We start from the raw sequence: 22,538 nt of genomic DNA, 5'->3' as shown, positions 1-22,538 counted from the left end.
TAAGAGTGATATGGACAGCAGTGTCTAATATTTTGGGGCAGTTAGGGGGCTTTCTGACAATCTGACTATTCACCACAAGAGCAAGGCAAACTTCCTATGTCCTCTTCAAGGTACTCAAGACCATTTTTACTATCCAGGCAATGACATACTTTCCCACAGCTTCTTCAACCTGTGCTCCACAATCATCAGGTACAACAATAGGTGGTTCCACCTATTCCTAACTGACTCGGCATGCTACTTAACTCAGGAAAGCTCCCAGTAACCAAGAAGCTAGGAGGATAAGCATCTGCAGTATCTGTATCTCATGAGACCATACTATTGCTGTCACCTGACTAACACATAGTAATTGTAGCTCTGGCACTAAAGCTAGCAATATCAAGACTCAAGAGGAACAAGAATCAAGAGGTTCTAATTAAACAATAACAATTTGAGAATGAGTTAAAAAGAACTTTAGAGACATCCCATTTATTTAAGCTGCTTAATGACTAGACACTAAAAAAAAATCACTGTAAGTTGACAGTAAACCTGTATTTAGAACACATACATACTGACTTCCAATCCAGTAGTCTCTCCAAGAAAGGACACAGATAAAGACTGAGGATCGTGGGAGAGGACAGAGATCTGTCTGCCTCTGCCTCCCAAAGGCATGTAACACCACACCTGGCACAGTAATTTTTAATCACTGTTAACTATTTACGACTTACTATTTACCTTTTTCTTACTTTTCAAATTAATGTTTTCATAGTGCTGCAACTGATTTAAGAATTCCCTTTACATAGAATTTTGCTTGAGGACGTAACTTTATTGTAAAGGAAAAGAAATATTTTAAAAGCCATTTTATAAAAGTGGTTATACCTATTCACAAAAGTGGTTATACCTATTCATAAAATGAGGTTTTCCCTGATATCATTAGCATTTAAACATGATTTAGGAAAAATCGATTCTTTATGCCTGTAGCTTCAGTTTTAAATACTGCAGAAAATGCAGATTATCGATATGTAAAGAGAAATGATTTATATTAAGATATCTACCATTTATTGTACACTAAAATGACTAATGAGGAAGAACACCGTGGAATCTACAACACTGTGTCCAGAAAGGTTAATGGATATCTAGTTCCCAAATACAATCTGTTACACAATCTGTTAAAGAATGACATAAATGAGACACATCTTTATTAAATTTATAACATTACTTCAGAGAATATCAAGATAATCTTTCCAAACAAGTTTTAGTAAACAAAAATGTAAAGTAAAATACCAACGTAAGTCTTATTCAAACAAAAGGCTTCTTAAATTATTAGTGACAGAGCAAGCAAATGGTAGAAATCATAGAACAAACATTCATGTATGTATTGTATCCAATTAACAAAGTTTGAGACCAAACATTTAAGTGTCATTAGATTTAAGTAAAGAAACCCCCCCCAAAAGAGACAAGAAAAACAAACCCACAAAGAACAAAAAACACCCAAAACCACATTCACACGGGCATTGATATACACATATAAATCTGATTTCCTTTTAAAGACTCCATTGGCTATTATACAAAATTTCAGTGTTAGTATGTGTGTGCGCTGGCAAATACCTTCATATTGTAGTTCAAAGCATTCTACTATTCTACAGTATAACTACCATATTAAGAAATGATCCCCATAATGATTACCTTGTCCGAAGAGCCAGCCAGGCGGCTTCAACATCTGCATATAGGTTCTTCTCTGTTGGCTTTCCAGAACTAGCACCATATCCAGAGTAATCATATGAGAATATATTACAATTAATCCGGGACCCCAGACCTATGTAAAAGCTGCTCATCTGACCAAGATCAACAGCATTTCCATGGGAGAAGAGTAAGGTATATTTAGCATTGGGTGAACAACGCACAAACATGCAAGCAATTCTGTTGCCTTTACTGGTTCTGGTCATGAAACACTCAATAGCATCTTTTTCTCTGGAAGAGTATTGCCAGTCCGCTCGTTCTGACAGGTGTAAAGTCCAGCGGCTTCCACTTTCATCACACATCAGTGTGTAAGTTGGATCAGGTGGCAAGAATGCTAGTTTTGAAGCAATTTTCCCTGGGCAAGGTGGACAGCAGAAGAGGCAACATAGCTCACTAAATGAAAGATTATTCATCTTCTGAAAAAGAAAAGAAGACAACAAATACTTTAACAACTTGATGTGGACACTGCACTCTCACACAACAGGCAAAAACAAAGATATACGTGAATATTGTTGGTAGTCAATATCTACGAGCCATGATCTTAAGAACCCTCCCAAGTAAAGTTGGCTGACATTGTTCTGGAGCTACTTTAAATCTTGGAGTGAGGCAAACATTTCTGGAAATAGACGCAAATACTGTATATTTCCAAAAGCAGTGATGATCCTATTTAGCAAAAACATTTAGTTATCCACAAACAAGATAGAAGAGTTTAGCTTTGTTAGTATTTTTGTAACTTGATGAAAAGTCTCAGAATCCTAAGGGAAGGTAAATAAACATGAGCATTTGGGGATACTATTGGTCAGCACTATGTATATATATATATATTTTTTCATATTTATATCTTAATACTAAAAAAACATCCTTGTACATCAGTTTGAGAAAAGAAATTTGCACAAGTGAACCAGGGTTAAGATACTAGTCACTGCTACACTCAAACAGAAACAGGGTTCTGAACCCTTAAAGCTGATCAACCAAGTGATAAATCCTTTCACATTATAGACCTATTATTTCAGTTCATAATTTAAGGCTCACCTAAAATTCAAGAGAACTCGAATCATAATGGCAGATAAGGCTTACAGCATACTGGTATGACAATAAGGCATGGAGATATCTTTTGGAACAACAGTATGCAGACAACTGGAGCAAGAGTTACAACGTATCAAGGGGTGGAAGAGCACTGGGGCATATGGCTTGCTTAGGGGACTGATAAGCTCAGGTTGTGGAAGAAAACTGAAGGAAAGCAGTACTCCTATTAAGTCAGATAGCCACTAAAGATAGCTGTACTTCTAAAGGAGCTATGTCAAATCTTCAATATTTCCCAGTTCTCAACGCAAGGGAAGAGTAAGCACAGAGAAAAAAGAAAAAAAAAATAATGCAGATCCTACTAAAATAGAGAACAAAAACAATGGAGATTTTTCTAAGAATCAACAAAATCAAAGTTGATCCTTAGAAGGGGCTTTCATCACCACCAAGAAAAGTATATAGGAGCAACTGAGCAACTACTCTATTCACTGCCAGGGATTTTATAAAAATCTTTCCCACACACACTAATTCACTTAAGTATTTTCAGAAACTCTTTGATAAGAGATTATGACTCAATCCACCTTGCAACTGAGGCACAGAAGAATTATACAACCTGTCTATGTTTACACAAGGTAAATGTTGCTGAATGATTTTGGAGTCTTTGTTATAACCAACACTGGTTAGGAGGAGATACGCAAACAAATAAATGTTATCATTTGAGGCCCATGGTTAAAGACTGGTTGTCCAGAATGATATGACTATAAAGTCTTCAGTGATATAATCTCAAAAGGGACTATGGGATTCCTTCTTTTTCTTTTGCTGTTGCAAAGAGGTGAGCTCCTAATACGATATACTACCTTCCTACATGTTTACAGACATAGGGCCAAGTGATCATGAACTGGATCCTTCAAAAAACTGAGCACCAAAATAAAAACACTTTTAAAAAATTAATTTAGTTTTTATGTACATTTGGTATTTGGCAAACATGTATATGGGGGTGTCGGATCCACTGGAATTTGAGTTACAGACTAGACAGTTTTGAGTTTCCATGTGGATGCTGGGAAGGGTCCTCTGGAAGAGCAGTCAATGCTCTTAACTGCTGAGCCAAGCCATCTCTCCAGCCCCGAAAAAACACTTTTAAAGTTGATTTGTCCCACAACCCCCAAACCCGGTTTTTCTGTGAAATAGCGTTGGCTGTCCTAGAATAACTTTGTAGACCAGGCTGGCCTTGAGCTCAGACAGATGACCTGCCTCTGACTCCCAAGTGCTGGGATTAAAGGCAGATGCCACCACCATCATCCCCGACCCTACCCTCACCTTCAGATACTTTCAAAAGTAATGAAAAGGTAACTAAAACAATGGACTAGTATGTGATATAGGAGGTTAGGTTTTAAAAAGACAGTAATTTGAATAAATAACCTTCAGGGTTTTGGGTAATGTGATGGTGAATCTTGTCAACTTGACAAGATTTAGAATCACCAAAGTGAACCTGGTTTATCTATGAGGGAATTTCCCACATTAGGCTAGGTTAATCAGGCAGGAAAACCCAACCTAAATGTGAACAACAAAATTTTATGGGCTGGGGTCACAGATTGGGTAAGAAGGCCAAAGAAACTAGAAGCTCAGAAGTATACATACTTTCAGAGATGGAGGATAGAGGGGACTCCTGGGAAATTATATTTTCTGGACAAGATTTGCTGTCACAATCACAAACTCACAGCCGCTGTGGTGACTTGTACAAGGCCTACACAAGATCATGTCAGCAAAGATCCTAGCACACATAGGGCAGAGAGGATCTCCAGCCCCACCCTCTGTCCATAGTGAGTAGACAGTTGCTGAAGGATATGATTACTGATAAGTTTCCCATGACCCAGTGGCTAGTGCTAGACCAGGGCAGCACTTTCAAGATGTAGGGAGTTATCAGAGAAAAAAAGAGAGAAAAAAGAAAAAGACCAAAAAAAAAAAAAAGGACATGAAATTCAGATACAGCATGTTGGTGGAGGAAAACGGGCTGGATAAGATCTTATTTCATTGTATACATACATGAAATTCTCAAGAATAAGGAATCTACAACCAAAAGATTTGGTTCTTTCAAAAGATTAACAAGACTGACAAACTCTTAGCCAACATACTGAAAGAGAACCCAAATAAAAGTAGACATGAAAAGGGAGCCATTACAAGATGGCAGAAGAATTCAGAAAACCATTAGGTTGTACCTTGAAAACATATATTCCACTAAATTGGAAAAATTAAAAGAAATGAATGCATTCCTAGATAAATATACCCTTCTAAAATTAAAACAAAATGAGATCTATAACAAGAAGATTAAAACATCAATTAAGACTCTCCCAAAATAAAATAAAAAAAATATCTAGGCCCAGATGGATTCACTGTTGAATTTTATCAGAGCTTCAAAGAATTAAAATTAATGGCCAATGCTTCTCAAGCCATTCCATAAAACAGAAGAAGAAAGAATAGTACTTAACACTTTTACAAAGCTAATACAAACCTGATACCAAAATCAGTAAGAATGCAAGGAAAAATTTCAGAGCAATTTCACTGATACAAAAATTCTCAGCAAGATATTGAATTCAAGAACACAAAGAATAATAGATCACTGATAATGATCAAAAATGAGAAATTTTATTCCAAAGATGCTGGAATGATTCAATATATACAAATCAATAAATTTTATGTTATATGTATAGACAGACTTAGGAATAGAAATTCCATTGTTATATCAATTGATGCAAGAAAAGGCGTCCCATATCTGTTCATGTTAAAAGTCCTGAAGAGGGGTTTGGGATTTAGCTGAGTGGTAGAGCACTTGCCTAGCAAGTGTAAGGTTCAGTCTTCAGCTCTGAGGAATTGGGGTGGGTTTTGGGGGAGAGAAACAAAGAAAAAATAAAAAGACAAAAATCTCAAAAGAAACACATCTCAAAAGCATTTCCACTAAAATCAGAAACAAGGTTAAGTTTGTTCACTTATTCAATATACTACTAGAAATATGAGCTAGAGCAATAGACAAGGGAAGAATTTAAGAGGGATACAAATAGGAAAGTAAGAAGTCTCTCTATTTGCAGATGGTATGTATGTATAACATGAGACCCCAAAGGAAGACTTCACCAGGAAACTCTTAGAGCTACTAAAACAGTTTCAGCAAAGTGGCAGAGTATAAAACTAATATATAAAAACCAACAGCCTTCCCACATACCATTGACAAATCTGAAAAAGAAATCAGGGAAACAATCCTATTGTCTAAAACCAAACAAATAAGAACAGCATCCAGTCCCAATAAACAAAAATCCCACCAAACCCATGGATATGAAAGAACTCTATAATGAAAACTTTAAAATACGTAATAAATTGAGAAAGACACTAGAAGATGGAAGGATCTCCCATGCTCACGGACTGAAAGAATAAGTATTGTGACAATGGCTATCTTACCAAAAGCAAACTATAGATTGAATACAATCCCAATCAAAATTCCAGTGATGTTATTCACAGAAATAAAACAAAACAATCTTAAAACTCATAAAGCAGCACAAGATATTCCGGAAAAGAACAGCAGTCCTGCGAAAGACGAATAGTGCTTAGTTATCATCATACTTGATTTCAAGTTATACAACAGAGCCATAGTAATAAAAACAGTACAGTACTGGCACAAGGCATGCATGTAAATCAATAGAACAGAACAGAGTAGAGAACTCAGATATAAGACCTGTTAACTACAGCCACCTGATTGTTTTTGACAAAGATGTCAAAAAGAAAAGAAAAAGAAAAGAAAACAAAGCATCTTCAGCAAATGGTGACAGAAAAACTGAATATCTACATGTAGAGGAAACTAAAATCCTTGTCACTGCACAAAATCGAAATGGATCAAGGGCCTCAACATAGCCTTTGGTTGCTCAGGAAATAAGGCCAATACCAATAAATGGGATCTCATAAAATTTAAAAACTACTGTAGAGCAAATAAAACTGAACCAATTGAAGAAACATCCTACAGAATGGGAGAACATCTTCGCCAATTATATCTCCAACAGAGGATTAGTATCTTGAACACACAAAGAATCCAAGAAATTAAATGTCTTGAAATCAAAAATTAAAAAAAAAAAAAGAAGATACAGAAATGAAGTTTTTGGAAAAAGAAATAGAAATGGCTATATACATTAAAATTCTCAACATTAGCTATCAGAGAAATGAAAATTAAAATTACATTGAGATTACATCTCATCCTAGTCAGCATAGCTATGAGCAAGAAAACATGACAACAGATGCTGGTAAGGATGTGGGGAAAGGAAAACATTTATATACACTGTTGGTTGAAATGAAAATTGGTCCAGTACCTATGGAAATCCTTGTGGATGTTTTTTAGAATGTTAAATACCACTATCATAAACAAATTTATGCCTCTCCTGGGCATCTATCCAAAGGACTTCAAATCTTTGCACATCCATGTTCACTGATGCTCTATTTACAATAAATAGGAAACGGAACTAGCCTAGATGTCTATCAGCTAATGAACGGGTAATGAAAATGTGGTACATAAACACAATGGAATTCTAATCATTTCTGAAAAAAAAAAAAAAAAAAAAAAAGAAACCATAGAAATTCAGGAATGTGGATGTAACTGGGAAACATCATATTAAGCGAAGCACCCTAAGTTTAGCAAGACAAATGTCACATGTTCTCTCTCAGGTGGATCCTAGCTTTGACATTTATATTTGTGTGTTTCATGTGGAGTGTCTGTAGAGGTCAAGAAGTTAGAAAGGCCTATATGTGGGAGGATGAAGCATTATGGGGTGATGGGACATGGAGTTGATACTAGGATTAAAAGCTTAAGCAGGGATGGTGGTGGAGGGACGGGGAAGAAAACAGGGCGGAGAAAGGTTAGCCAGAACTAAGGATACATAAAGTCGTGTCTTGGAAACCCAGTACCTTTTAATCTCACTAAAATATACAATTAAAATGAGTTTGAATACAGGAACCCAGAATAGCTGGACAATGCTCCCCGCAGCAGATGTGACTGTTAAATGAAAATCTCAGTGAGGCATGTGGTATCTTCATGAGTTACTGGTCATGGAGGCCCCAGTGGACGCCAAAATAACACCACTCTTTGTTGTCTACCACAACTAGGTTGTAATACCCAACTGCTGAAGACACAATATACTTTTGTTGTAGGACATAAAGAAATCAAGCTGCAACCATCCTTAAAACTTCCTGCTGGCTATGACTCATAAATTAGTGTTGTTCCTGATCTTGTCCAGAAGTTATTTTCTGTAGTAAACAGCAGTGAAGGCACAAATTCTTAATGGGCAAAGTGCTAAGGCTAAGTGACTGTTGAGTACTAGGTGTGTGTGTGTGGGGGAACTAAGAACCACTAATGCCATTAACACAAACTTATACATATATACTGTCTGTCCATAAGACACAAAGAACAAAGAGGCTGAGCAAGCCATGATGGAGCAAGCCAGTAAGGAACACTCCTCTATCAGTTCCTGCCTCCAGGCTCCTGCCCTGACTTCCCCAGATGATGGATTACAAGCTAAGATGAAATAAATCTTTTCCTTCCTAAGTTGCTTATGGTTGGGGTGTTTTATACAACTGCAGAAATCTTTTTTTTTTTCAAGGATTTTATTTTTATTTTATGTACATTGGTGTTTTGCCTACATGTATGTCTGTGTGAGTGTGTCAGATCCCCTGGAGCTGGACTTACAGTTGTGAGCTGCCATGCGCATGCTGGGGCTTGAACCTGAGCCTCTGGAAGAATAACCAGTGCTCTTAACCAGAGCCATCTTTCCAGCCACAACTGTAGAAATCTTAACCTAGACAATTACCTATTTAATATTGAGGTAACCTCATTTTTTCAAGAGGTGTGGATTTTCTAATGCCTGACAGACTGTCCTGTTTTCTATTATGCACTTCAGCCTCCATCCTTATTTCCCTTTCTATAGGCATAAGACACATACATACACCCTTAGCTATAGCTTAAGCCAGATCTTTGAGTTCAAGGCCAGTCTGGTCTACATGGCGAGTTCCAGGACAGCCAGAGCTACATAGCGAGACCCCACATCAAATAAAATAAAATATAGTAACAGTCTTTTAAAATATAGCCCAGGCTAGCCTGCCTTAACACATGCCATTTCTGACTGCCATCATTTCTAATGTTTAATGCTCGCTATTCAGGTGGAATAAGTACTCTACTACCAAGCTAAACTTCAGAACACTTGGTCACGTTAGTTATTAAAATTAGTGCCGGGAACTGGAGAGTTGGCTGAGTTAGTAAAGTACTTGCCATGGCCTTAATTCCTTTTGAGGCAGAACTCATGTAAAAATGTGGATGTGGTGGTAGGGCATGACTTTGTAATCTCAGTGTTGGAGGAAAAAAAAGAAGGGGGACTCTCTAAGGTCTGCTGGCCACCTATATTAGCAGGGTCAAATCTGGGACCCTGTCCTAAAAGCAAAGCGAAGCAAAGTTCTGAGAACGGCCATACAAGGTTAATCCCTGGCATCCAGTTGACATGCACCTACCTATGTATGTAATGCTCCTCCTATATGGCCACAAAAATACTAAAGCTTGATGCTTTGAATGAACAGATGAAGAAACCAGAAAAAAAGGGATTCTGAATGCAACCTCAGTACTGGACAAACAGAATGGATGTCTGTTAATAAGAGGTGAACATTAGAGGGTTAAAGTGACAGCAATGTATCATGTTGTACTGGGAACCAAACCTGGTTCCCCTAAAGAGAACACCTCGTGCTCTTAACTGCTGAGTCATTTCTCTATCCCTCTATTGTATTTTTTTGAGCCAGAGTTTCTCACTGCACCCTGAGTCAGCCAGTGAGCTCCACTCTCACAGTGCTGGACACCAAGCCTGGGGGGCGCCAGCAAGTTCAGACTCATGTTTTCAGGCTTGCAGGACAAGCACTTTACTGATTACCTCACCAACCTACAATGACAATGATTTACATTTAATAAGTTAATGTTATAACTTAAGGTAGTGAGGATGAGCTAGGTAGTGAGGTGCAGCGCTGTAGGGTAACAGAGCTTCTCATTTCCCACAGTTGATTTCCAAATGACTGCTAATATTCTGGAACTGAACCCAGGTCCTAAGTATGAATATGGATGGGTTCAGTGGAAAAAAAAAATTAGAGCTACACATTTCATACACACACACACACACACACAGTTCTGGAACTCTGAGATATAAAAATGAAGGTGGGACAAGCTGCTTCAGTGTGTGAAAGGAAAGGTGGCATTGGCAATATGATGGCAGAACAAGCAAACCCTAGACTTGGTGTTTACATATTACAGTTCTTTTGCTCTTCTCTCCGGAGGCTTTGCAGTATGACTTTTTCTAGAGAAAGGTGGTACAGATCCTAGAAAGTCATTGGACATATAATTCAATACTGTTAAATTTCTGTTTCTCAAAACATACCCGAAATAGAATAAGAGCTAGGGTTGCAGCTCAGTGCAGAGCACTTGCTTAGCATGTGTGAGGTCCCAGATTCACCCCAAGATTCAGGAAGAAAAAAGTGTCATCAATTTGCAGAGGTGTATGCATTAGCACCCCAGGGATATGTATTATTTAGATTAATTGATGTTTTAATGAAAACAAGTCAGACTTTTGGATGCTAATGAATGGCACTGAACCTAGAACTACAATCTTGGGAGTCTTTATACTCCAGAACAAGCTCTTTCACTCTTCTTCTGAAAACATACTCATGTATAGCACCTCTACTATAGCTCTTAAATCTGTATCAGCTGATACTTACATGCTCAGTACATTTTCCTCCTTTCCCAAGGCTCCTATCTATAGCACTGCCAAACAAGCTCCTGGTTAAGGGTGGAACAGTGACATAGCCTTTTCTTTCTCTTTGAGATAAAATCTTGCTTTGTAGTCCAGGTTGGTTGCCACCTGGCAAATGTGGGGATTATGAGCATACACCACAATTTATCTAACAGATAGTAATCTTTTCAAGGATAACTTTTTTCCATAGAATTTTAAAGCAGGTAGTCTTCATAAATTAAGAAAGTTTGAGTGCTGCAGAGACGGTTCAGAAGTTGAGAGTAGAAGATATTCTCCCAGAGAAGCTGAGTTTAATTCCCAGCACCCACATGGTAGCTCATAACTGCCTATAATGAGTAGTTTGTTCCAGGGCAAACACACATGTGGTATACAGACATGCATTCAGACAAACACCCAAACACATAAAATAAATAAATCTAAAATAAAATTAAGAAAGTTTCTTTCCCTTTTTAGTTTCCAAAGAGTTTAATGGGACAAATGTTAGAAAAACCAATTTTTTATTCCTAAAATAGTTGTATTGGTAAGAATATGTATAATAGTTAGACATTGCTAGACTGATGTTGCTAATATTTGCCTAAGGTTTTTGTACTTATAACCTGGTGGTGTTGATGGCACCCACCTGTAATCTCAACACTCAGGAGGCACAGGCAAGCCAAATCTTTATGAGTTTGAAGCCAGCCTGGTCTATAGAGCTAATTCTAGGACAGCCAAGGCTACACAGAGAAACCCTGCCTCAAAAAACAAACAAAAATTTGTGCTTATATACATGGTTGAGAGCAGACTCAAGTGTCCTTATCTCTCTCATTATATTTTTGTATTAAGATTATTAGCTGGGCACAGTGGTGCATGCCTATAAACACAGTACTCAGGGAGGCAGAGGTAGGCTGATCTCTATGAATTTGAGGCCAGCCTGGTCTACAAAGTGAGTCAAGGACAGCCAAGGCTACACAGAGAAACCCTGTGTGTGTGGGGATAATATTAAACTAATACAACTTAGTTGGGAAGTATTCTTCCTAAAGAAAAATCAGTTCCTTTTGACCAATAATTAGATTATTTTCATGCTCCCCTATACTAAGGGCTATGTCTTACTGTCCCCCTTAATTCCTGTAATGGCCATGTATTAACATATACCTGTAATTCCAGCAGTGGGGAGGCAAAGGCAAGAGGATTTCAAATTTGAGACTAGGCTGAACTATCTAAGTATACTGTCTTAAAAAGAAATATCTTGCTGTTACCATTGTAATGTCAGAGAAATGGCTATCTCACAAAATGAAGTTTCTTAAGAGACAGAAAGTTCTGAAAATTAACTGCAAAATATTTGACATGTACTGATTTTCTGAAATTTAGCATTCACTTTCAACTACCAGAGGGCAAACACATAAGCCTTGAAAAATATATATGATGTGTAACAGCATGGTCTGGCAACAATAATGGAAATCTACTGACCCTGCAAAGTTGACCTGAGAATTAAGAAGCAAGGTCTAACAGAAATTTGAAATTTAAAAGTAAACTGTTGGAGCAAGGAGTGTTAACTGAGGTCCTATCAGGCAAATGACTTGTTTCTATGAAAGCTTGGAAGACTGCCTATACATATTTAGGAGAATATGGGGAGGGAGTGATAGAAGCTTCTAGCCATCTACCCTGTCCTGACTTTACACCTAGATAAGAGAGTAAGTAACAGAGGGCCCTAACCCCACCCAGACAAACTGGCTGTCTAGTGTACACCAGTTACATGAAGGATTAGCCAGCAGGCTAAAAATCTCTGGGTCCATCTGTGTGCTTTGTAACTGAAAATGGTACTTTGCTTTTTTATATTTTATATCACGAAAATACTTCTTTTAAAATATTATAAGCCACGGGCAGGGTAGATTCCCGAGTCCAGAGATGTTTTATAGAACTAGTGCTGATGCAATAGGGATACCCAGAGTGAGAGTAAAATATCACTGTCCAAAAACTATCATTAAGAAAAGTTGATAACCACATACATGTTACACAGGAAACCTAGCCTGGAGGTGTGGGAGACTAGAGGAGCAGCATGTATTTATGCCCCTCCCTTACTATCTTTTGGTGAATGCAGGGCTCTCTGGGTAGACATCAGCCCCATGATTACATACTACTGTTTGCAAGTTTTAGCCTTTACCTAACCACAACTTTGACAGTATACTTACAGGCTCCACAGGCTGCCATCAGGGAGGTATTCTTAGATCTGGACTCCAGGAAGTTATAACTCCTTAAAGACTGACTAGACCAGTACTCACATGCCTAAGGCTCATGTCCCATCCAGATGACTAAATATATTGTTCATCTCTTAGGACTGAGCTATCTGATTGAGACTTCCACTCCACTGATCTTTCTTTCTTTTTGTCAATAGCCCTGTCATGCCTGGGAGGTGTTTCATAATGCTCTTGCCTTTCTCATACAGCTTTTAGATATCTTCTCAACTTTCTTTAGATGTTTCGTAGCCATAGGTTAAGTTATGTAGATGTTCCATTTAAGGCTGAGCATTCAACAGTCACTTATTTTCATCATTTCAACCAGTTTGAGTTTGTGCAATTACTGCTGCTCACTGCAAGAAGAAACATCTCACATCAGGCAAAACCCCAGGCAAACTTGCCAGTGTGATCCACATGGTACTGGCTTTAGTCATGGAGAATGCAGGAGGAGGATTCTTCCTCTACCGTTTCAGAAGCCAATGAAGCCAGGCAACGTCTGACATTGCATGAAGCTGAGGAAGTAAAGGCTGTGTTGCACTGGATACCCCAAGATGTTGGAGATGTTGAGCTATGAGGTATCTATCTGCCAAGGAGAGCACACAAGAAATGTAACCAGTCCAAGAAAGAAACGTATGCTGCAGGCAGTAAAGCTGGAGGAAAAAAGCTATCTGAATCTGAGCCCTTTAAAATTAAAATTCCAGACACTGAATGTAGAATATCTGGATTTGGTGTTTGCCTTGCTGAGTTTTCATCTTGGTTTGGTTTAGTTATTTCCTCACCATCTCCCCATCCCTCCCTTTGAGTATGGTAATATATGTTCTGTATTCCAGTTATGTACTGTACATTCATTGTATGTTAAACTATGAAAATTGCTTTTTTTATTTTATAGGGCTTACAATTAAGTGCTTGTCTTGAATCTCAGAAAAGAGTCTAGACTCAGTATTAAGACTGTGAAATACTATGGGGAATTTGAAAGTTGGACTAAATGCCTTTTGTATTATGATAATGCCACAAGACTCTAGGGAGCAGGGAGTACAATGTGGATTTAAATGATACATCCCACATAGCCACACTTGGTCTTCAGTTGGTGGCACTGTTTAAGGTGTGGCCTTGTTGGAAAAGTGTGCCAATGTAGGCAGACCTTGAAAGCTCAAATCATGTCAATTTGTTTGTTCTTTCTGCTTTGTACTTGGAGTTCAAGAACTGTGCCTTCAGCTTCCTTCTCTTGCTGTCATGCCTTTGTTCCACTGTCAAGGACTCTAAGCCTCTGGAACCATAAGCCCAAATAAACTCTTGTAATATGCCTTGGTTTTGGTGTTTTATCACCATATAAATAGAAAAGTCATGAACACAGGGGAAATGAAAGTTTGTAAAATTAGTTAAGGCAATTTAAGATAAGCCTGACAGTATTGAGTTTTTAGTGTGTTGTAGTCACCACTGTATACTTTATATCTGAAAATAGAGAAAAACAAAGTAAGCTCTTACAATGGCTGTCCTTTTCATCTTTACAAAGGCCATTTGCTAAGCTATATCTCTCTATTTAAGCTCTATCTCTAGACCAATACACAGATTCTTGAGGGACACATTTCATTCCAATATTATTTTTAGTAGGTGTAGTTCTCTTCCTCACCTTGCCTCCACAGAAAATGAATCTGATTCCGTATTCCATTAAAAATACTAAGTATATTTAAAAAGCGTTAAATTATATCTCTAGACAGGAAAACACTCTGAAAACAGGCCAAAACAGTATCACAGAGGAAGGACATTTTCACTGACCTAAACATCTTGAGATTCTAAAATTGATAACAAATTCCCATTTGTTATTTCTACCATCCTTAAATGGCAATGAGAAAACATGAAATTCTCTGTATTTATAGGTATCATCTTTTCTATTCTTCCATAATAGTTCCTGGTTTTGACAAAAACAGTGATAAAAGGAACTTAAAACGTACTTAACAAATGAAAGTAAATGTAAATTTCTTCTACTCAGAAGTCCTCTGAATCTAGACAGCTTAAAGATGATCAACTCCCTGCTTTAAAAACACATTGATACCACTGACCCTGTGTTTGTGTATGAGAATGTATACTTGAGTTCAGGTGCTCCCAGAAGCATCTAGACCTCCTGGACCTGGAATTAAAGGCAGATGTGAGCTATTTGACATTGGTGATCAGAACTCTGATCCTGTGCAAGACCATTATTTGCTCTTACTAGCTAAACCATCTCTCCAGCCCAACGCTTATTGTCTTTTCTAGATGGTGTTCATTCCATGAAATCAGTTACTGTATTACAAAGACTACACAGAGTACAAACTGAGATAATACTAAGGTAGTTTTGGAGGGAAGAGTTTATTTTGTTGTTCTGAGTCAGAGTTCTAAGCACTAATATGTACATATTCGTGGCTTAAATTTTTTTTCTGGACACCAGTACCACTGTTTTGTTTCTAATCTACAATGCACTCTGTGTGTAACAGAAATCTACTTTCTGAATGTTTAAAATCCAGAAGGCAACGAAGTGAACGGATCAATTAGGTGAGAAATAACTTTTAGGATAACATATTAAATTGCTAAACAGAGACATGCATTACCTGGGTAAGTCCATTAACTACAGCATATAAATACCAACTCCATACCAATTCATAAATTATAGTCATAACAATACTATATTTTTAATCTGTCAACCTATACTCTGTTTTCCCTCACAAGGCTCCAAAGTCCTTAAAAAGCTTCATTTGAGCTTGTACAGCTCTTTCAGAAGACCCGAGCTGAGTTACCAGCACTCAGGCCAGGTGGTTCCCAACTGCTTTTAACTGCAGTTTCAGGGATTTCAGTGTCTGACTTCCATGGGTATCTGCATTCACTTGCACATACTCAGATACTAGCACATAAACACATAATTTAAGTAGAATAAAAGGTAACAAAAAAAGCATCCATCATGAGGGTGAGGGGCTGGAGAGATGGCTCAATTGTTTAAGAGCACATAATGCCCTTACAAGAGGACCTGAGTGGTATTTCCAGGATTCACACTGGGTGGTTCATAACTGCCTGAAATGTCAGCTCCACAGAGACACATCTGGTCTTCACGGAGTCCTGACACTCACATGCTCATAGCCCCTTCATATTTACACAGAATTTATAAAAATAATAAAAAAATAAATCTTTAAATAACAATGTGCTATTAAGAGGGCAGCAAGTTGGCTCAGTGGGCAAAGGGTTTGATGTTCAAGCTTGATGAGCAGAGTTTGATACCTAAAACTCATATAAAAGTAGGAGAGAATCAACTCCACAAAGTTGTCATCTGACCTCAAGAGGCATGCCATGGTACCCCTCTCCTCAGCACCACAGGCATATACACTTATAAATAATTTAAAAAAGTCATTTGAATGGTGGAGAAAAGACAAGGGTTATATACTTTAACACTTGGGAAATAGAAACATGGATCTTGAGTTTCAGGTCAACCTGGGCTACACAAAAAGTCCCAGGTAGACTTATTCCTTCTAAGAGAGGACATGCTTTCTTCTGGTGTATGTGGTATGCCATTTTGGTCAACTTTGTCTTTAAGAGGATAATTTAAAGCTTTGAGTTGGCAAAACTTAGGACATTCCTGTATGTTTGGGAGTTTTGGAGATGATGCAACAGCTTTGAAATGTGTGCTAACAGACAGGATTGATCTCTCTGAAGAATTTTTAAATGACATGGGGCACTTGAAAAAAACTGAGTAATTTGTTCCTGAAGCCCTAGGGATAGCACATGTCCCTTAGTTGATGAGGTATTACATGATGTCTAAACATCACAATAGCTATAAATTTGATGTTCTAAGTGTCTTCCTTGATGTATTCAAGGTAGTCAGCTGTAACTACTGGAGTAGTCTAACTCAAAAAATATGTGGGCAAGAATCCAAGTCATGCCAGCCCCAAGCCTTTTAGTACTTAACAGCAGGAGATAGGCACCTATCCTCTACCAATGTCCACATTCTATAGGACTTAGGAGACAAATGTTGGCATCAATGCTGTTAAGCTACTACACATTACTTTCAAAACTATAACTGGCAGGTGCAGACAGACACCTAGCTCACTCCTTCAACAGCAGGAACCTGAAACCACAAATTACAAGGCCAGACAGAATGAGAAGGGACAGATGAAAGCTGTTACTTCTCAGTTACTACCGTTTGTTGCAGATCTCTGAGTCCAAGCCAGCCTGGCCTACATAGTGAGTTCCAGGACAGCCAGGGCCACCCTCTAATAAACAAACAAATAGAATCACAACAATTTTTATAAGCACCGTCAAGACTTCAATCATACGGAGTTTGTTTTGAAACAGTAATGTACCACCCTGTGCTTACAGAGTTGCTATTTCATAATTACTTATTTAAAAAACATTTATTTATTATTTGTACAGTATTCTTCCTGCATGTGTGCCTGCACACCAGAAGAGGGCACCAGATCTCATAAATGTTTGTGAGTCACCATGTGGTTGCTGGGAACTGAACTTAGGACCTTCAGAAGAATACCCAGTGCTCTTAACCTCTGAGCCATCTCTCCAGCCCTCTTCATAATTATTTCTAGGCAGTGGTAGTTTGAGTACAATGCTAGTTTGTGTTTAAGTTGTCATCATTCTTTGGCAAAACAGAAATAGTTATGGACAAATTAGATATGTCAAGTAAACTTAATAAGGATATAATTTATTTGCTTACTTGGTCTGCGATAGTCTTTCTAGTGTTGCCCAGGCTAGCCTCAAGCTCAGGTTCTTACTTTTCAGTGCGAAAATTATGGGTCTGGTCATATACTGTACCTATTTTTCTTTTTAAATGCAGTCAAGTTGAGTAGTAGGAAACTGTGTATCAATTTTAAGCTAATACATTTTTACTTAAAGGTATATGCCTTCTATTCTGAGGTTGTTTCTCCTACTTTTATGATGTTAAATGCTATCTTTTTGAGAAAACAAAAAAATTTCATATAAAAAAATGAAGTTTTAAAAAATTTCTTTGATTTTACTAGGCAAACCCTAAATAGCCTTCTCCAATTCTTGCAATTAAAATTATTTTAAATTATACTCATTTATGTGTACACGTATCTGTATATTTATGTAAGCATGCATGTGCCTCAGTACCCATGTGTAAGTTAGGACCACGTGAGTTCCCAGAATGCAACTCTAGTGATCAGGATTGACAGACTTTGCAACGAAATTGATCCTAATACATCAGGTTTTAACTTAGGGCCTGGCCTGTGCATTCAAATCATACCTTAGTGATTCTGTATGTGACCTTAGGCAATAAGTTTCTTAGCGCCAGTTTTCTCAACTGTCATTTGGCAGTTCTGCTGGGAAGTTTAGATAGTCTTACCTGTATTATACACTAACTAGCTACACAAAAATGTTTTTAGTTGGTTAGTCACGTGTTTGACCACTCTTCTAAACATTAGAAATTAATCAAATTATTATCATCTTTTTTTTTCCCCTCTCCTGAGAAAGTTTCACTCATAGTGAATCTCTCTGATTCTCAGTCAGAGAATCTGTAGATCAGTTTCCTCTGTGGCCCTCCCCTGGTATTATTTTTTCTGTTTATAAACAAAGACTCACTGCACGCAAGCATGCACGCAGAGACAGACTCCCATATCTGACTATCTTCAGATTCAAATTTCTACCTTTTAGGCCTAAAATGAATTTTATCTTCACCTTAATGTATCTTTTTGTTTGTTTTTGTTTTCGAGACAAGACTGCTTTGTAGACCAGGCTGGCCTCAAATTCAGACATCCATCTTCTCTGCTGGGATTACAAGCATGTGCCACCAAGCTCTGCTAAATATTTTGTAGTAATGTAACAATATTGTCCTTTCCTTCTTTCTTAAAGCTAATCTTTTTAACCTCAATTTCGGCAGTCTTCAAGTTTTTTTTTATTTTTCTGACTGATTGGTCTTTTGCCTTTTATCTTTTTATTTCACTCCAACTCTCAATTTTCCTCTCCCTGCAAAATACCACTAACTACCTCTGCCACTAACTAACCAAAGCTAGCCTCAAACAATTCTGCTAGGGTTACAGGAATGAGCCACCATGTTGGCTAAATTCAAGGCTATAACTGCCACTTAACACACTTAAGGACACCAAAGCCTATCTAGATCTAAAGATTTTTAAAAATCCCTCCATTAAACTCTACACCCTAAACATTTCGGTCTGTATTTTTCTGCCATATTAAATCAATGGCCCTTTCCCTTGTATTCTCCACCAATCCTCTCTCAAGAGAATGTCATATAGGAGTCCCCCTACATCCTGGCCTCTACTCTTGTTTCTTTACTCATTCAGTCTACTGAACATGCTGATCCTAGATACAGATATGCTTTTTGTGCTTCCGCGCATTTGCATAACTGTACATAATCTACTGATCTTCCTCATCATTTCCCTCCAAAAAAAGAACTCCCCTTCCCCCACACCAAAGCTAATGCAAGGTTTACTTCTCAAGGGAAAAGAAAAATCTCCCCTGAACTGTTCTATGCCCATGCTGTCTGGTTTAGAAACTCTCTTCAGCCAGTTTCACTTTGATTTTTATATTCCCATGTTATGAGATACAATGTTTTACAGATCCTAACATATAAAGTGATAACTCTAGTACCCTTGGGGTTTAGAGTGACATTTAAGAGCAAGAGGTCCTAACTAATACTACTTTCTTGCTCTAAAATTGGGTGAACAAAATGGAATCAGTTATTTGGGTGTCTGAGACAGGCAGATGTAAGGCAAGCCTGAGCTGAACAGCCAGGAATCTACCTCCTTCCTTTTCTTTTTTCTTTTGGTACATTATATACTTTTTTTTTTTTTTTTTGGATGGGGGTGTGGAGGGTACACTGTGTAAGAAACTAATCAGAATCAAAATCTAGGTCACAATCTGGGGACACAATTTTTTGGAGGTTATTACACAAACTACGTCAAATTATCAGTTTTCAAAGCATTCTTAAGGACATACTAAACTCAGAAGCCAAGTAAGCTTATTGCAACTGACTGATAAACAGCCTTCCATTTTTGTTCTCGGAGGCATATGCTTTTGTTTTTGTTTGTCCTATAGGGAATGACCACAAGAAATCAATGAGGCTGTTTCAATTAATTCTTTATTGTGATCTACAGTAAATATATTCCTTATTCAAGTCCCTCCTAGCGCTGGGGATTGTACATAGGGCCTTGTCAAGTCTAGTCAAGCCCCCTTCCACTGAGCTATATCCCCAATCCTGTATGTATTTTCTAGCTCATTTCATGTGACTACAGATCTTCAAAACAAATCTGAAATTCCTCAACAAAGCCATACTAAAAAGAATTCCTTTAGCCCCAGAGACACCATATTTTGAAGGATAAAGGCTTGCAACTCTGTAAGTCTAACATCACTTCTCAGATATTTTGAGGAGCTCTATAAGGGTAAAATTGAAAACAAAGTCATAACTAGAATATTAATTCCATGTTTCCTAATGATTTTCCAAAGGCTAAATCTAGTGATTTATGGCTAATGTGTTTTTGCTTTTAAGTGAATTTTAGCAATATTTTAAGAAAGAGAGAGGAAAAAAAAAACTAGAAAAAGGATCCAAATGTCAGTTGTGATCCAGACTTGCTTTGATTTTGTGTCACTAAGTGATTCAGCAGCCTCAATTCTTTAAGTGCAGGCTGAGACATACCTACTGCTTTCATCACAAGGATGTATGGTGGTGAATGAGCTGATGCTTGTAATGCAGTCTAAGCTCTAATTCAAAAAGACTGTATAAACACAAAACACTCAACAAATCTGTAAGAGATAACTTCCAAATGAAGAAAGGTTTAAAGGCTGTCTGTGATTTTATGTTAATGAAACAGTACTGCACTGACTGGTTCTTCCCATTGGTATTTCAGAAGAGGTGAGATAAAACTTTATCAAACATGATTGCAGATAATTATAAGCTGTGACATTTACTATGAAAACAAAGTTCAGAGTTCCACAAGAGAATAAAGTGAGGGGTGGGTCCTTTTACTTAGCTCTTAATTCTTTTTACTTTTCTTAAATGTCTTTTTTTGAGACAGAGTTTCTCGGTGGAACAGCCTTGGCTGTCCTGGAACTTACTTTGTAGACCCGGCTGACCTCTCAACTTCATAGAGACCCACCTGCCTCTGGCTCCCAAATACTGGGATTAAAGGCATGCGCCACTACATCCAGTTTATCTCTTAGTCTTAATAATCCTTTTTTGAACTGTCATACTTTTATAAATGAGAAAACCAAGACTGTAGGTTTTTAAGTTAATTAACTTTTCTAAGCTCCAGTTTTAAATGGGGGAGGCATGCACACAGGCCTAATATAAAGGCTATTCTGTCCAGTCTTATGGATTTTGCTAATACCTGCATAGTTAACACCTTCACTGTCTGCATGAATTTGCTCATTCTTCCCTGTTCAATGAAACCTAATAGGACCACCCTATTTATTATGTTAAGATGTTTCCTTTGCACTCCTGGACCCTCTACTACCTATTTTGAAATATCTATCACTTTTTGACAATATTAGACATTTCGTTTGTTGCACATATTAACAGTGATCCTCTTCTAGATGCTGAGTTCTAGGAGTAAGCTAGGCCTCTTTATTTATTTTGCACATAAGCCTCCCTCCACCACCAAACAAAACCAACCCTACAATAGTGATCAGTGCATATGCAGAGGACACTCCCACTTTTTCTCTTTAATGACCATAAGAGCTTGTTTAAACTTTTTCTAAATGTGTAGCTCCCAAGGAAACAAAACAGACCCTATAGCTGAGCCAATTTACATTTAAATGTTGTAATTTATTCTGACATTTTATTCTACTAAAGAAGTGGAGACTGGAATTATGAGTGTCATTTTTAAAACCCTAGCCAAAATAAAAAAAAAAGTATGGAAAAAACCGTAAAAACATAAAGCAGACTGTAAAATGAGGATTTGGATAACGATCAATGACAAAAGTACCTGCCATGTTCTATGCATCTAGAAGCTGAGTGTAAGCCACAGATGGAACACAAGATTTGAAATCAGTAGGACAAGAAATCTATTTTGAAATATTTTTCTTAGATTTTTTACTAGCTGAGCATTCTTAACCTCAAAGTCAGAAATCCTAAAATACTCCAAAAATTTGAAACTTTTGACCATTATGCTAGTACTCAGAGTTGTGTATTTCAGAGTTCAATTTTTCACAGTAGGAATGTTCAATCTGTACTCTAAAGGAATGGTTGCAGATTCCGAGAATCTCTTTTTTAAAGAAATATTGCAACTGTGATGACAACAGTTATGGAATGTTATTATTCTTCAAAGTCTTATTATTTATTTATGTGTGTGATGCCTGTGGAAACCAGAAAAGGATGCTAGCTTCCCCAGAGTTGGAGTTACTGGCAGTTGGAAGCCACAAAGTTTGGGTGCTTGGACCCAGACTCAGGTCCTCTGGAAGAGCAGCAAGTGTTTTTACCATTGAGCCATATCTCCAGTTCAAGAGTTGCCAAATTTTAATTTTCCATATAGGGATAGTTAACTAAATCAAATGACCATCATCACTATAATGTCAACAGAAAACATTAACATAAAAAAGACAATTTCAATAAAAAGACAGTTTAAACGAATGCATTTCATTTACAAGCCCTTTCTTACAAAAAAAAAAAAAAATCAAAAGAATTCCAGATATTAGATACTTTTTTTGTGATAAAATGCAAGAATCTTGACAAAAGCAGCTAACGGGAGAAAGTTAATCCATGGTTCAAGGGCATACACAGTCTATCCAATATGGTGGACATCAAGGTGTCACACTGCATTCAGTCAGA

At 37.5% G+C, this 22,538-nt stretch overlaps 1 protein-coding gene across 2 annotated transcripts in view; it reads right to left on the bottom strand.

Moving 5' to 3' along the window:
• The window catches only part of Abhd17b (abhydrolase domain containing 17B, depalmitoylase), a 32,475-nt gene that overhangs the window by 4,936 nt on the left and 5,001 nt on the right, over positions 1-22,538 (bottom strand). For both annotated transcript variants that reach the window (XM_021658962.2, XM_021658961.2), the window contains exon 2: positions 1,663-2,132. In XM_021658962.2, the coding sequence (XP_021514637.1) occupies positions 1,663-2,129 (467 nt within the window). In that variant the 5' untranslated portion in view covers positions 2,130-2,132. The remainder of the gene's footprint in view (positions 1-1,662; positions 2,133-22,538) is intronic.

The sequence above is a fragment of the Meriones unguiculatus genome, chromosome 1 (genome assembly GCF_030254825.1).
Source record: "Meriones unguiculatus strain TT.TT164.6M chromosome 1, Bangor_MerUng_6.1, whole genome shotgun sequence".
Classification (NCBI taxonomy): Eukaryota; Metazoa; Chordata; class Mammalia; order Rodentia; family Muridae; genus Meriones; species Meriones unguiculatus.
The sequence above is the reverse complement of the archived record's forward strand: the minus strand, read 5'-3'. Positions and strand labels throughout refer to the sequence as shown.